At 39.5% G+C, this 16,691-nt stretch overlaps 1 protein-coding gene across 1 annotated transcript; it reads right to left on the bottom strand.

Annotated features, from left to right (window-relative positions):
- Positions 1–8,438: 8,438 nt before the first annotated feature.
- LOC138183012 (uncharacterized) lies at positions 8,439–15,864 on the bottom strand. Its single transcript, XM_069119524.1, has 2 exons — positions 15,114–15,864; positions 8,439–13,134 (listed from the first exon to the last, which is right to left on the bottom strand). The coding sequence occupies exons 1-2, from the start codon at positions 15,219–15,221 to the stop codon at positions 12,841–12,843; spliced, it is 402 nt and encodes a 133-aa protein (XP_068975625.1). The 5' UTR covers positions 15,222–15,864; the 3' UTR covers positions 8,439–12,840.
- Positions 15,865–16,691: the final 827 nt, after the last annotated feature.

Consider the following 16,691-nt stretch of genomic DNA (forward strand, 5'->3'; position numbering starts at 1 on the left):
GCAAGAAAAGTAGTCCAAATTTAGCTGCACACACGACGAAGATAAAAGCTGCATTTATCGTGTTTGTTAATTACATCTGCGTATGTATAACGTATATGTAGATATGTATGAAGTTGGATTAGGATAGGTCAAAGAGAGCCAACATAATGTATAAATTATACAAGAAAGTTAAGTGGACAGCTGTCTTGATATCTGACATGCGTCATAAGGAATAGCCGATTCCCCGTTCCAACGATAAATTAATCTTTAATCTTTATAAAAATGAATTTTAATGACTTCCAATACACTTTTTTAATATGGAAGGTTATATTGCCAGTAAAAGACTGCAAATATTTTGCATTACATTAATAACTGATGTAATTGATTGGCGGCGTAATCATGTCCGAATCGAAGCAAGAAACGGCGATGTAAGAAAGAAAATCGATCTTCCATGGGGCGGAATCGCTGTAGCTACGTAAGTACGTGAATGTTGTCAGTGTTTAATCACAAAGATAAATGATAAGGAACTGCCGGTGCTATACGCACTAAATCTGTAGCGGAAAGAGGTTGTATGTTAAAACGTTAACGTTGAAAATAAATGAGAAATAACAAACTAAATCTCTGCTTCGCTATTTCCTTTAATTTTATTCGAACTGCGCGTTACACCTTGTACTAACAATAAGTCTTGTCTTTCCGCAGAAGTATACGAGGTATACAACGAAAGACTTGTTAGAAATTCGGGCAGAATGACAGTACGCACTGATTCGCTTTTAAACTCCTTCTATTCTTTCATCCGTAACCTGGCTCCTTTATACATCCGGTCGCTCTTACGGTGGGAGGTTTCTAGGTATTACAATGTTCGCCTATAGGTATGCCAATGCTCAGGTTTATCGTGTGTATCACAACCGCATGCTTTGGCAGTGATCGTGACAGCGTGCTTGCAAAAATGTTCACGTGGGTGTCGAGACGGCGCGTCACGGCACCCCTAGGCGCCGCTCGCTGCGACGACTTACGTCGCTATTACGCCGAAAATAACAAGGTAGGCTGGTTGACATATAAGTACAGACGCTATGTCGATCGAACGTACTCATACACAATTCACGTTCACCGTGCGTGAAATCGCGAAACATCCTCCTTCGAGATTATAATGCAATTAATTCTCAAACGGTAAAATAACCTTTTAACCCTAATGTTACTTGCATCCCTATAGACATACGTTCGCATCCAGTAATTCACAGAAATCTGTGTCAACCTCTTCGAAGTTGAGCACTCTAGTCTGCTATGTGCCAACCTTACTTACCTTTCTGCTAATAATTTTGGCTGTAGGTACGTATATCGTACTTATTAGTACTATATCGTAGATACTAAGATTCATGTGCGATGAATAATTAAACATTGTGGGAATTAAAAAGACAGATGACGCATTGCATAACATTTAATTCGATTTGCTATGAAAACAAGTACATAATATATACGTTGTAGGAATTAAGAGGATAAATAACGAATTGCGTAACGTTTAATTCGATTTATTATGAAAAAAATATATATATACATTAGTACATCGAAGCGGTATTTTGTTGATGTATTATCGTGTAGTGACGTTTGTCGGTAAACGGTTGTTATTATTAATAACTGAAGGTATTCGTCTGTGTTATTACCAACTATGTCGATAAGTTCAGAAACAAGTCGTGTCGTTTTAGTAGGTACAAATGACACTCCTCGTCGCGATAAATAGCGAAACGCCGGGGAAGTTTTCCGATAACCTGAAGTACATCGAATATATATAGTTTGATTTAACAATGTTACGAATTGTAAGAGGATGACAGATAGCGACGTTCCAATGCGAGAAAAAATTAAAGAAAAATTTTTTTTTTTATTTGGATGTATTTTACAATCAATTGTCATTGAGAATTATGAGTAAATTATTTTGGCGTGGTATTATGACGTGAATAATAAGTGATTATCGTGTGTTTGTTTCTAGCTAAATCTAATGTTTAAATTTAGAGGACATGGATAGAAGACTGAAAAGAAAACACCCAGCAGACCTCACAAAGGACACAACCTAACAAACACGAAGATGGTATCCCGCTGGGAGTAGCCACCCACATGATAATCAAACAGCTGAAGAATTCTACCAAATGTCCAAACTGGACAAATTGTGAATGTAAAGAATTAAATAAAAAAAAAATCTACAGGGTAATGTCTTTTTACCCATTGTTAAAGAAGAAATATCCAAAAGAGTTAATAACCACCAAAACCCATTAGTTACTCAATCACTTGAAACGACGGATTAGATCCGCAGACTAAAAAGACAATACCCTTTAGATTGAAGCATTAGATTCAATTAGAATCAAACATACTATAAACTCTTATAATCCAAGTTACAGTACCACGCCAAAATAATTTACTTATAATTCTCAATGAGAATTGATTGTAAAAAGTCTACCAAATAAAAAAAAAAAGGTAATTGAGTAACTAATGGGTTTTGGTGATTGTTAACTCTTATGTTGTATCTATTACTGAATTTGGATATTTCTTCTTTAACTGTAGGTATCTTAAGGTCGCGATGTATTGTTCGTTGGTAACATACCAAGGTACATCTATTAAGGATCTTAGAGTTTTTGATTGGAATCGTTGAAGAATTTCTATGTTGGAATTACTCGCTGTTCCCCATAGTTGGATCCCATAGGTCCAAACAGGTTTTAATATGGCTTTATAATTTTTTTTTTATTTGGAAGAATTTTACAATCAATTCTCATTAAGAATTACAAGTAAATTATTCTGGCGTGGTGGCTTTATGTTACTCTGTAGCATTATTTTACTCTGCACGCTTAAGTTGGAACGTCTGCCAATGAGCCAGTAGAATTTTTTACTTTTAATTTAAGTTATTTGGATTTATCTACGATGTGTCGTAAAGAAAAAAAAAATTAGCCTGCAGTTCAGTCATGGTATCAACAGTGGAAAGTTTCTGTTCCCTTTTCCAACGTTCCATAATGGGAAGCTATATTTTCTTTATCGCTGTAAACTATTGTAGTATCGTGGACAGACTACCTAAGAAATATCGGGTGAACTATACACAATGTTGCGAGAAAGCCTAAGTGCTGTCGGGTCAGAAAGGTCTGGAAACTACAATAGGCCGTGCGGCCCATCAATGTATCGTCGGTCCTTCAGTCGAATAGTTACTCGAAAAAAAGACCTACGTGACCATGACCACGGACGGTTGTGGAACACCTACGTCGTAGGGCTATGAGAAACGACAAAGGGTTGCTTTAAGGGAGAGTCGAGTTGTGAGGAGCCGAGAGTTGAGTCGAGAGAGAATTTCTGAGTTATGAGTCGTAAACTATTAGTTATGAGTTGTGAATTATTCATTTAGTTGTCTCTCTAGCACATTACTGTATACCCATCTATAACCCATGTATAACCATCGTTTCCTGTTTAATCCATTGTAAATGTAGATCCATCTATCACTAAACTTATCATATAAGATAGAAATCATTGGAAACCCTAATTTCTAATATTTCTGAATAAACAAATCCTATTATTATTATTATAAATAATCCTATATTATTGTAACCTTAATCGCGTTATGTTACCAGAATACAATATAATATTTTTTTTTTTATTTATTAAAATTTACAATCAATTCTCGCATTGAGAATTTTCAGTAATTTTTTCTGGCGTGACGCAGTGGCATGGCTAATTATTTACAATAAGTTAATACTTCTTATAGATAAGTATAATTTATAAGTAAGTATTATAAATAAGTAAATATTACTTAATTTAGATAACTAATTGAATCTAGCGTTTAGGTCTAGCGGGTAGTGTCTCTTCAGCTTGCGGATCTGGTCCGACGTATCAAGTAGTTCAGTAATTAGGGGGTTTCGATGTTTGTTGACTCTTTTGCTATATCTGTCGCTATATTTTCCTATTTCCTCTTTGACTGTTGGTATCTTGAGGTCGCGATGTATTAGTTCATTGGTGACATACCAGGGTGCATTTATAATGGATCTTAGCGTTTTCGATTGGAAGCGTTGAAGTATTTCAATGTTGGAATTACTTGCTGTTCCCCATAGTTGGATTCCGTAGGTCCAGACAGGTTTTATTACGGTCTTACAGAGGGTAATTTTATTCTGTGTAATACAATATAATATACGAAACAGATTGATAGAATGTCGATTTGAGATATTTACACTAGAGGCTCCTTGCTCGATCGAGAAGGATTTCTTTAGACTTAAGCATAAAATCGATACCTGTAAATATATACGTCTACAGCCTAGTCCAAACTGACAGACAGTTAGCAGCCAATCAATGGAATAATATTGTCCGCGGAAAATCTGCAGAGAAACGAACGTACGTACGACGTCTAGATTATCTATAGACAATCACCTATCAGTCTGGATTGGGTTTAAGAGGACCTTGCAACGCTTCGGCAACTTTTTAAAACAGGCTTTTACTTGTGTTGCTTCCTTATCTCGTGAATGATTGTACGATTAATCACAAAGCAATTCTCGATCGATCGGATTGGAAATTCGTGCAAATCTATCGTATGACGGTTACTCGAAAGAACGCGAGGTCTAGGAATCAGTTAATCAGAGAAACGCAAGGTTTAGGAAACAATTATCCAAACGATATCGCGTTATCTTGCCTTAGTATAACGATCAATTATTTCGAGCGTTCATGCTCACACGTATGTAGATAACGAGTTGAAAAGATTAAGCGGAAGAAAAACCATAAGAAAAAAGCAATTGTTGCCGCGAGTAAAGATTAAAAAAGTATAATTTTTTTGAGCCGATGACCCGGCTTGATCGCGTGAGTCTTCTCGTGTACGAAGAGAAGTCGATCGCGGTTCATGAATTTCCCAGCCATGTTGCATGTTAACGAATCAACGTGAGAGGAGTTGTGTTCTAAGAATAATTCACAACGAGTTAGAAATAGTATCGCCGTACAAACGTATTGATCGGCGACCCTATTCCGTACCAGCCAGAAAGTCCATCGACCTGAATTCTTTTCCGAACCACGTTCTACCTGTACTTCTGAACTCGTCAACCGCATTCGGAGTTCAACGAGTTCTTCCACCATGGTCGTTTCGGAACAGCGTGGTGCGACGCGGCGTACCGTCGATCGTTCTACAAATAGCAAGGTCTCGAGCTTCGCCTCCCTAAATAGATCGCATTTAAAGCAAAGTCGTTTGTATGCAAAGCGATTCGGTTAAATACTGTTGAATCGAGATTGTTCACGCGTCGAACCTACCTTTTCATCGCAATCGCATCAATAGGATTTCATCAACTGCATGACTGTTCGACTGTTCGACGCGATTGCGAAGAAGCGCGCCAACGAGAGTCGTAAATTCCCGTTACGATTTGATAATCGACGTCACGAAATGATCGATCCCCTATTTCGGTTAGGATAATAGAGGTGGTTGAATTGATGCTAACACCTGGTTAATAAATTAAAACATACGCTTTATTTCTAACAACTTCGAATACGACAAGTAAGTCGATAAGTCTGCGAGAGTATCGCGTGTACAAAGATTTGATCACAAGTTAAAACGTTGACGGACCAAAAAACGTAAAGCAACTCAAACTTCTGTGACGATGATGCAGCGGAGGAAAACTGGCGATAGGTGTGTCTAAGGACACGAGATAAGCGGATTCGTTGATGGCAATGTTTCTTTAGGAAAGTGAGGGCGACGGACATAGCTGCTACCTGACTAAGCTACAAGGTTGGTAGGGGAGGAAGGATGTTAGCTATCCCTGAGAGAAGGTTACTAGCGGGAGGCATCTACGTGAGAAAAACCAGATTTCCCGTACCTTCCTGTTCTAAAGGACCTGAACTACAAAAATGTTAAGATTTGTTTATTGAGTGTATTTGGCGGTCATCTTGCCCGGGGGTTAGGGTCTGCTTTGTGTAGCAGGTCACGAAACGTAGCAATGACTCTTCGGCCAAGGACAAGGTGCTAGCAATCGTCCCATGTACCTGTCCATCCTGAAGCGCATTATACGCGTAAGATTGCGAGTCGAGAAATCGTTATTTAACCTATGCGAATGATAGGAATCGCTTTGATCGGGAATGAAGAAACGGAGAGGGGAGAATGGAATGAAATGTAGTCGGTCGATAGACGTTGGATGCGAGCTTTCTAAGCTGTCCGGCTGAAAGAGCCCACAACATGTACATACTTACTTACACTTTGCCGATGGGAATGAGACGAGATAATGCATGGTGGGTGTCATCCGGTGACTACCTACACGCTGCCTAACTTCCTTCCTGCATCTCTGTACTCGACGTTCTTGTCCAAATCCTCTAGTTATTCCTAGATAGAAGTGCATTTTCTAAATATGAAAGAAACCGGAACGGAGTTGATCGTGTCATGCGGTAAATTGCAGCCATAAATGGAACAAAAGCATCGAACTACTATACACGTGATATTGTTTTTCACGTGTTTCGCGCGTAGTTACGCCAAGTATTTTTCTGTTGCGCTGGTACAATTTTCGCGCTAATAAACCAAACAGTGACACACCACCGTACGCAGCGGCTCCTCACGCTGTGGAAATTTCCATTCGTGAAAACCAGTGGCGTAGTCAACCGCTTATTCCGCACTGAAACTCCTTCCACTTGCATTCAACTTCCGTACTCATATCTCGACATATCCAAAATGTTTGGTGTCCAGCCTGCATATAAATGCCAATCGTAGGTATCTTCGATTCATTCGTAGGGTAAATTCGAATCATTCTTTATGTCACCATTATCTATTATTTCAATGATTTTATCGAGAATGATAGCCATAAATCACGCGTTGATAAATTAATACTTTTTTCATCGCATGGTAGTCTATTTTTTCGTTTCTACATTAGTATGTGGAAGATAACGAGAATATCCATGTATTGCAACATCATGATTCCAACAACTTTGACATATTGGATATGTAAAAATTATCGACTACGGTCGTTTCCATAAGAATTATTTTTAGCTTCACTTGCTAAATACTTTTTAACGCCGTTCTTTACTCTTGACCTCGTTAAATTTATTTAGAAATATCAGTTGATCGAAACACGAGTTTCATTTCATACTTACTAGAATTAAGTTGCCTTCAAATTTGAGCACAAAGCACATAAAAGATCAATCCGAATATTACAGCGAATTATGGTAAACACCAGATGGTTTCAACGATTGGCTGCGAATTTCAGTTGCGCAATGTCGATCGTGTGTTATCTCATTTTAAATTTCTGATAAAAACAGGCTAAACGGTATAACAATTTTGACAATGCAAAGTTTTCTACGTACGATTCATTGTTATTCACGTATTACGTCAAAGTAACGATTGCAAGCGACTACGATGACGTTAGCTACCGCAGAATAAACTAAAAATACGACTATTTCCTCTAGGCTTTTTCAAATAATATCACGAAAAGAACGAGTTTACCGCAATTATCAAAAGAAACTCGTGGAAGTATTCTTACAAGCAGCTTGTGTATGATTGAGTTACATTCACACACTGTTATTTTGACGCAAAATATCATTTTAGTTAGATTTTACTTTTGAGAACTCCAAGTATATCTATCTAACTATCTGACTGTTGTCTTTTTGTGCATTCAAATTAAACTTAAAACGAACGAAGTATGTACATATGCCATCATGCCATCATTAACGATATTAATAGTCGCATAGACGAAAAAACTTAGTGTAGAGGTCGATTGCAATCGAAAAATCAACGTACTCACGCGACGTTTATGTAAATGTGTTACAGATACGGCAAAGGTGATTCTATTTAAAGTATAACGAACTCCAAGAACGTCCTTTTGCTACTATTTCAGTTAAGACGATATATCGATTAGTTTACCAACACAATGCATTTAAATACCAACCGGTAATACGAATTTATATTTTTTTTTCTTTAGAGCAAACGATTTATTTCACGATATACATACTTCAGCTTCAGATAGGTGCTATCTGCAACAGGCGGTTACGTCGACAATTCCGTGTTCCAAATTTTCCTCGACCATACGTTTAGCTTACCTTATTTTCGATGCTGAAAATCGTTCAACGACGAAACTTTGATTACAAATTAGGTTTCGACAAGTTTGTTAAATCAATCTTAAAACCTAATATCGTTCTTATATCTGCCATATTTTTAAGATTGAATGCCCGATGCCTGATACAATCGGTCTGTCGTTCGTATCAATGCGATCGTTTCTATTCTTATCGATAATATTGGTAAATCACACTTGAAAAATTCTATATAATCATGAGTCATAACGATTGCTCATTCGTAACTCGAATATCAAATACTATTTTGCACGTGTTATCGTCGTATTAAGCAACTAATTGTCGTCATATTGAAATTGTTGCGTGACTCAGTATGAAAAAATTACGCGAGCATCCTAAGAAGCTGTGGGAACTTTCGCTGTCACAGGTTTGCCTTTGATAAAAATACTTTAGGAAATTAAGAAATACTCTATTAATACTTTGAAACTCATTTATTGAACATGACATAAAAATCACGATATATGATAATGATGAACCGAGTCTATTGTAAGCTTTCAAACTTTAGATATATTATTCATCTTGAATGTTCGCCTGTAATATCTTACTCGAATGTCTTAACAAACGCTAACGGACTCGTTATTTTATACATGTATAATTATATTCATGGAATGTGCACCCGTCATTTCGCTTTCTTTTCCATTTTGTACGTCCATGTACGTATATACGTCCAGAAAAGAAAAATAGGAAAAGAAAAAAAAAAAGATTGATAACAGGTTTTGACAAAAAAAATTTCAAACGTTCGCTTAGTATCGTATATTTTGTTATTTCTTCTTTTTTCAATCTTTAAATATTGAGAAATTAAGAAGCTCGATGATGTACCCGACATTTCATTCTTGATGAAGTTATGTTGAAGAACGAGCGTTACGGGCTTTTCGATAACAAAAGCTGCTATTTTATAAAAAGAAAAAAAAATAAATACACAACGTAAGATCGAAAAGTAGCGAGAGAATGATAGAGGTTTGTGGTGGCAAAGAACGAACAGGTTGCCGCGGAAAAAGCAACAGCCGCTCGTGAAGTCTATCATGTATGTATATAGATGTTAGATTTTTATGCGATTCTGGGGATTTTGGCAGTGACATTCAATCGTCATGGTTGAGGAGAAAGTCATTGAGGGATCAACGATACTATGTATACCGACGAATAATGTCGTTTTGAATCGCCAAAGCGACAATTCTACTTCTACACTGCAAAAATATTAGACAAAATATGAAACGGCGAGCATATTCTACTTATAATACAAAAGCGTTATTCAGGCCGTTTTATTATACGTAAAGTATACCTAAGTAAAAAAGGTACGTAATAGGTACGTAAAGTACCTATACGTTTCAACATAAAGCTCACCATGCATATCTCTAAACGCGATAGAAATTATTTTCTGATATTTACGTTCGATTCTATCGCTCAATCCAAGCCGAAACTATCAATTTGTACTTTCGTATGAAATTGTCCGTGACCGTTTCCCCATGACTCGTACTCCCATCTCCTCAGCCACGCGCTAAAAATCAGCTCAAAATGTCCCGAGTGAGGTATAACGAATAACCATAACGTAGTTGCAATAGTTATACAAAAAATAGTCAAATTGTCGAATAATGTATATGTATATATGCACACAACAGGCGCTCGACGAGCGCGTGTGCGTGTGTCGATGTATACGTATGTACATATTCAAATATATATAAATATATTTGTATATATTCATATAGCTTTATAGTTGCGCGAACATTGTGACCGTAGAATGAAAGTGGATCGAGCTGAAACAGATAAACTATAAGATACGTATAGCTAAGTGTTTTATATATCGAATTAAAAAGTAACAAATGTTATGTAAATATTTCGAATCAACGCGAAAAATATTGTATACAAAAAGATAGGAGGTGAAAGCTTCCAATCCACGTTTACTCCGCGGTCCGAGGCCGCCGTAATAAATAGATCGTATTATCTCGTCAATCTCTAAATTCTAATAACACCATTGTTCCTAATCAGTACAAATCAATCAACGAAATGATGGAACGAAATTTCGCCAAGGTTCGTGCAACGTTCTCGATCCTTCGCGCGTCCCAACACTTCGTCAAGCACCACGTTTTAACATCAGATCGGTAATTCTATTGTTTTTCTGTTCTCTAAAGCAGTCTTACATATAACGGCAATTTTTCTGAATTAGTCCTTTCATTCTTATCGGATCTGGTCTTTTCCTTCGTTCGTTCGTTCTTTCTTTCCTCGTTCACCCTGTATTTTCACTGAAAAGAAAAAGGAACAAAAAAAAAAAAAGAAAAAAGGAAAGGAAACAAAGAGAAGAAAAATTGTCGGACAATCGTCTTGAAAATTAGGCGACGTGCTTCTCATATCAAATTTGATAATCTTTTAGAATTTATTGTTGAACGATATTTATTTAGAAAATAAATTATCCCGAAAACATGTTCGATCGAAAATTAAGGAAAAATCGTTCGACCCTTTGTTCTTGTTCGGATCAACATTGTTATTGAACGAAGAAAGAACTCGTCGCTGTTGCTATCAAAGGACGCGCATTGATTGACGGAGAATCGAAGCGTTCGTACGAATTTTCGTAGTAACAATAACATTTCCCCAACTTCTACCTCCATTTTTTTATTTTTTTGTTTTTCTTTTATATGATTGTTGCAAAATAATTCTACCTTATAGCTTACGGTATCACAGAGTTACACGCGGTATCATATAATTGCTCCCACTTCGTAATTTCGCAAAACGATAAGGAAAGCGCGTGATCATCTTACTCGAAAAATTGAAAATTGCGGTAATATATAGATGGACGCAGACGATGTCACCGTATTACGCATATAAAAAACAAACTTCTGTTTATCTTACACGTAATTAAATACTGTTCAATTATTATGAAACGGAACGATACGTTGCTGTAACTTCGCTCGAATTATATCGTCGTTAAAGTTCTGTATGAACTTCAATTTTTTTTAAGAAACAGCAGGACGTTTCAATCATACCGTTCTTTGGTTTTCAATACCTTCCATCGTGTATGAGACGATCGAATAAAAGCAAAGGTAAAGAGTAGAAGGATAGGAGAAAACGTGAATTTAGTATTTGTAGAATTGCACATAAAAGTATCTCTACGATTTCATTCGATGTCTTGGAAAGACGTCGTTCTGCGTCCAATTTTCGAGGACACTTTCGTTTCTATATTCCAGGATTATTCATATCAAACAGATTGCTCAACATATAACAAGTAACAGGCTTGACCATTTATCTCGACGCAACTAATATATCATTATACTATAAAGAAATTTAACAAACGCTTCGTAACGACTAATCAAAACAGCAAAATCCAGTACCTCGGGCGCGGGACAAAGGAAAACCGCTATGATACACTTGGATACATACTGCGAGGATTCTTTAAAAAATTTATCCTTTTTGCGATATAAACTAGCAAATAAGTCTCGTATGTATTGCAAATACGTTTACTTCGAAACGATATCACAGGGAGTTCAACCTCAAAAAAATCAGAAACGGATCAATCGGGAAGAAAGTTTGAAATAAGCAATTTTCATGCGGGGCCAACGTTTTATAAATAAAAAAAAATATATTCATGCATCGTTTCAAAGACAAAGTATTTGCTCGCGTGTTTGTTAAGTTTTATGCGAGACGAAGTTTAACGAAAGCGTCAAATAAATATTTACGCATATAAGTACGCATATAAGTATATGTGTGTATATATATATATACACACACATATACGATTAAAATAAGTAAGTCTTTTCTTAGGCTCCGTTCTCTCACTAGCTCACCTATATTGTACGTGTATATAATGCGCATTCGTATACCCTTTCGCAGTTTTCGCATATACGCACGCACATTCCCTTTGGAGGCAGCAAGTAATCTTAACGATGAAAACAAGCGTTTCCGGTTGTCGTATGCGAGAACCTCTACGGGAACTCCTTTGACTCGGACGCGACTTACGCCACGTCATAGTCACCCCATTTTTCTGCTTGCCCTAATATTTTAAAAACATATTTACCACAGTTACCATTTGATTGGCTAGACGTTACACGAATGATAAAAGGAAAGTAAGAATCTTGTAAGTAAATTCCAAAGAAGTGGGAAGAAGCTCGAACGAAATACAACTTTGTTTTAGCTACATCTTTAATAGAAAGAGAGGAAGACAAAAAGAGAAAGAAAGAAAATAGAGGAAGGAGAAAGAGAGAGAGAGAGAGAGAGAAGGAAATTTTGGTCATTTTAGTAAGAAGCGAAGGTCGTGTAACGCTTGAGCTGTTTCTGAGATTTTATACGCGCAATAATATATGTACAATGAAGGAACTAGCTTTTAGGTCTGGACATTAAGATCCTATACCGACCCCGACTGGCCACGAACTATGCAGTTATACGCGTACGAAACGAACGCGAGATGAACGCGAAATGAACGCGAAATGAATGCGAAATAAACGCAGTCCAACGTACGCGCCAACGTAGATAACGTAGATAACGACGAATTCCATTGTGATTATGTACCTCTTTCACTGGATCCTTCTTGTTGCTCGTTCCCGGTGCTTGTGGTCCTTCGCTCCTTCTTATTAGATGCCACTGTTGCAAGAATCGATCATCATCGTCGTCACTGGCAATCGAATCGCGGGAAACTTTTTCTTCTTACGGCTCGTCCGATTCTATTCCCGTTGCTGTCGTGCTGTTTTACCACGCCGAAGGCGGCGGATCCGGACAGGATCGTACCACCCCCTCGTGGATCGTTGCGGACGTGGTAACGGGTGCAGAGGTACGTCGGATCTCTATCGGTTTCGAGCCGGAAATCGGTGGCCGGCCCAAAACCGCCTGACTGTTTCACGACAAGTTTCGCTGATCTTCAGCGGTATCGTCGGCCTTTTTCAACGACCTTTTCAACTTGTCCACCAGCCGATTGTGGAACTTGTTCAGAGAATTAGAGCTGCCGGTTTTCGGCGGAGACGAACCGGTACTCTTGCTCGGACTTTGCAACGAGCTTTGAGACGCCCTCGAGGACGTTCTCGAGAAATGGCGAGAAGTAAGGGGCACGGAACGGTGAGCCGGCGATGTCAGAAAGTCTGACCCTGGCGAGGTAGACAACGATGGACCCTCGGATTTTGAACATTCCGAAACCTGCGAACAAAACGAATCGTTTCTTAATTCTTTACTTAGTTCTCACGGAAATCGTTAAAAATGTAAACGATCGGATGATATTGATTCTAAACGCGCGCCAACTCCATTGCATACCTACTACTTTCACTTTCTATCTGGTCCTATCTTCTGCGGTCGACTCGGTTCACAAGATCCTTATATTCTACACTATACTTTGCAATTTCACGCTACGCGTATACGCTTTCGAATTTTCCGAAATAAAAACAACGGAGAAATTTACCCAGTAATCTTCTCGAAAGCGCATGTTTCCTGATGGAAAGTCCCCGTTGATAATCTCGCGTTTGAAAAGTTCGAGGATGAAAACTAGACCGAGAAACTCGAAGAGCAGGCACGAGGAGTCGACGATATCGGTAGGAATAGGTGACGAGTAAACACAAGTAGATACTTGGGCAGGTAGATAGAATCGTAGAGGCAACGCGTACCGATTGTCGCCCATACTGGATATAACACGGCAAACGATCGACGTATTGTTTCTGCCGTGTACTTCGCGGAGCGAATTTAGCATTGCATTGCGTTGCAGACAAGGCCGAATGCCCTCGATGCAACGTTACGATGGGACAGTGGTTCGCAATCAAGCACGCCGCATCGAGTAATCGATGTTGCACGTGCGCCACAACCTCGGACACGACGAATTTCTCGCCGCAGATTCACGTACTTCGGTTACGCGCGATTACGTAATTTCTTATCACGACAGTAACTGGCTCGATTCTTGGCTTCGCGCGTGGCTCTACGTCCGATACGAATTAGCATCCGATCAAACGGTCCTTGCTATACCGCAAAGGCGCCGACACATGGCCAGCTGAGTTTCGTTGATTCGAATATTTCGAAAGCTTTACGAAATTCACTACAACGTCGTGTAAATCGAAAGTTAACACGGGTCGTTGAAACTCGGCTAAATGCTCGATCGAGTCCAACATACATACTCACGTAATTATCGGTTAACGCGTTCACAGCCCCATGCGATTTATAGCAAGGTCTCACGCTTACATTTCTCGAACTTTGCCCGACCACAACGACTACGACGATATCGCCGCGATTCAAAACGACACCACGCATCGGCAAAACACGAATGAGTTTTTAAACGAAAAGATTTGGTTCGAAGGAACGTTAATCGATGGTGTAAAATTTAGAAGGATATAAAGCGATAAAGATAAGACCGGCGATGAAACGTGAGAATTTCGCCTTTGAAGCCGGAAGCATAGCTAAATAGACTTATCGATGATAGATCGAGTTGTGATTTCGCGATGCGATCAAAGCGATACTATCGGAAAGATTATCGCACGCGATGCGTTACGAAATTAGGAACAAACGTTGCGCAACCATGTATCACGCCGTAGCAAAGATATGCCTACGAATGTCGCGTCGCGAACGTGCGGAAAAAACTATTTCCTCGCGAAAAAGCGCACAAGCAAACGTGTTTTCCGTTCTGTTTTCTTCGTCAGCACTACCAGAATGCCGACAATGCGACTACCTCGCGCACAAAGTGTAAATAAGTATGTGCCACAATAAACGCCGGAATGTTTCGTATCCGTCGTCGAGTCACTTTCGTCGCGCGTAATCGACCATTCGCTGCCTGACCGTGAAATTATTTCCGACCGCCGCTGTATGTATTTACGTATCTATATGACACGCTTGAGAAATATTCGTGATCGAAATTCGTGCGATCTATAAAATGCATTTCGGATACGGCACGCGTTAACAACGTGCTTGAGTTAACAACGATATTCTCGAGTCTTTGAATATCGTTTCCACGCGATATCGCTATCTAAAAAAGCGCGACGAATGCTCGAAACTTACCGTAACGATATGGAAAATCGAATACACATCGTGCGAACAAAATTTCGCGCCAACTTCGAGTTACCGGAACGCGCGATTCGGTACGTTTGTTTCGATTCTGTAGGTTGGGTTTCAGGCGGATTTGTAACAGATAAACCACTCACCTTTCTACTGCGACAGGCCTGAGGATTGGAACACTCGGAAGATCGACGACTGCGGTTGGTCTTGTAAATGTCCCACTCGTTTTTCATAACGGGCATCATAAACGCCATCTCGATAGCCGGCACTCGTGAACGAGCACACACTCTCTTTCTCTATTCCGCGGCAAGTTGCCTTCCTTTTCTTTCACCTAGCACTATACCTAGCCTTGTCTTTCTCGTTCCGTTTTTCTGGAAAGCTCAAACCAGACGGTTCCTGGCGTCGTTAAACGTCGTTAGTTTTTCCAAGAGATTCCGTTGAACCACTGCGTGCTCTCCCTTCACCAGATTGACAAGACAGTTTCTCTTTGTAGCGGGAATTGACGAGTCAGTTTTCGGAACGCGTGTGCGAAACGTTTGTCGCGATTCGAATCCGCTTTTTCGTTTAGGTTTTTCGTCTGGAAATCAAGTCGATCGGAAATTCGCGCAGTGTTCGTTTCGATCAGATTCTCTGACTCCAATAGAGCGAATAGACGCCGTCGTCGACGACAACAATGACTCGTCACTGAGGTTGTTGTGGTTGCTGGTACCGCTGCCAACTGATCCTCCCAATCGCTGTTGCTACTGTTTCGACTGGAAAACTGCATACACGTCGTACGCTTTCACGGATAGCTGGTCGTTTTTTACGGTAGTTCGGCGTGCTGCCTTTTTAACAACGTTCTCGATCACGCGCGTCCGGTCGATGCGGTAGTCTGCTACGGAATGAGCACGCTGCTGCTCGTGTGGGTAGGTGTAAAAGGTTGCCATGGTGGGGATCAGCGGCCGAGCCTATTGGTCCATTCTGAGGCGGGACTCCTACGTCACGGGTTACCATTGATTTTCCAATGTTGATACACACGGCAGCATGACGTCCCGGATTGATTTTCTGGCAGGGGTTCCTGCTGGATCGCACGTATACGTTGCCCCGATCCCGGTATATATCTACGTCAACGCGTAGGAATGTCTCCTTCCCTCCGAAAAGGACTCGCTTCGACCTAACGAGCGCCCAGCTTCCTCTCTGGCCTGTCCTCGACCCTTTCGCTTCTTCCTGCAAAAATCTGTTTTCTTCCGCTCTCTCAAGGTCGCCTTACGGCAAATTGCATCGCGTTCAAACGCAGATACCAAATACGTAGGTACACGTGCGATGCACGTTCATCCATTGCGATTCGTTTCTCTTTCGCGATATAATTAGGAATTGCCAGCTTCTATTTTTGAGCTATTATATCCTTCGAAATTTTTCATTCGATACGGAATACTACTGGCCGTTAGCGCTGGCGCTGACGCTGGCGCTCAGAAGCCTTGAGACGTAATTTCATTTTAGTAGCGAAATGACGTACAACAAACCGCTAATAATCGTTGAACGTTAATAATTGGCTGGCACATAGTGATGCAATATTAAAATAAATTGCGCGGTACGCGATAGGTATGTATTAGAAAACCAATTCTAAACAATTTACGATCATTTTTTTACCGATCGATCGATGCGCGATGACATATGACAAATGTACCACCCGATCAAACCAGAAAAATGTATTTTACGCTGGTAAATTGCATGTAAAATTGAGA

The sequence above is a fragment of the Bombus flavifrons genome, chromosome 9 (genome assembly GCF_040668555.2).
Source record: "Bombus flavifrons isolate JBK064 chromosome 9, iyBomFlav1_principal, whole genome shotgun sequence".
Classification (NCBI taxonomy): domain Eukaryota; kingdom Metazoa; phylum Arthropoda; class Insecta; order Hymenoptera; family Apidae; genus Bombus; species Bombus flavifrons.

Coding starts and splice junctions, on each gene's coding strand:
- LOC138183012 (XM_069119524.1), bottom strand. CDS start 15,221: ATGGCGTTTATGATGCCCGTTATGAAAAACGAGTGGGACATTTACAAG. Junction 13,135..15,113: donor AGGCCTGTCGCAGTAGAAAG/GTGAGTGGTTTA, acceptor TTTTGTTCGCAG/GTTTCGGAATGTTCAAAATC.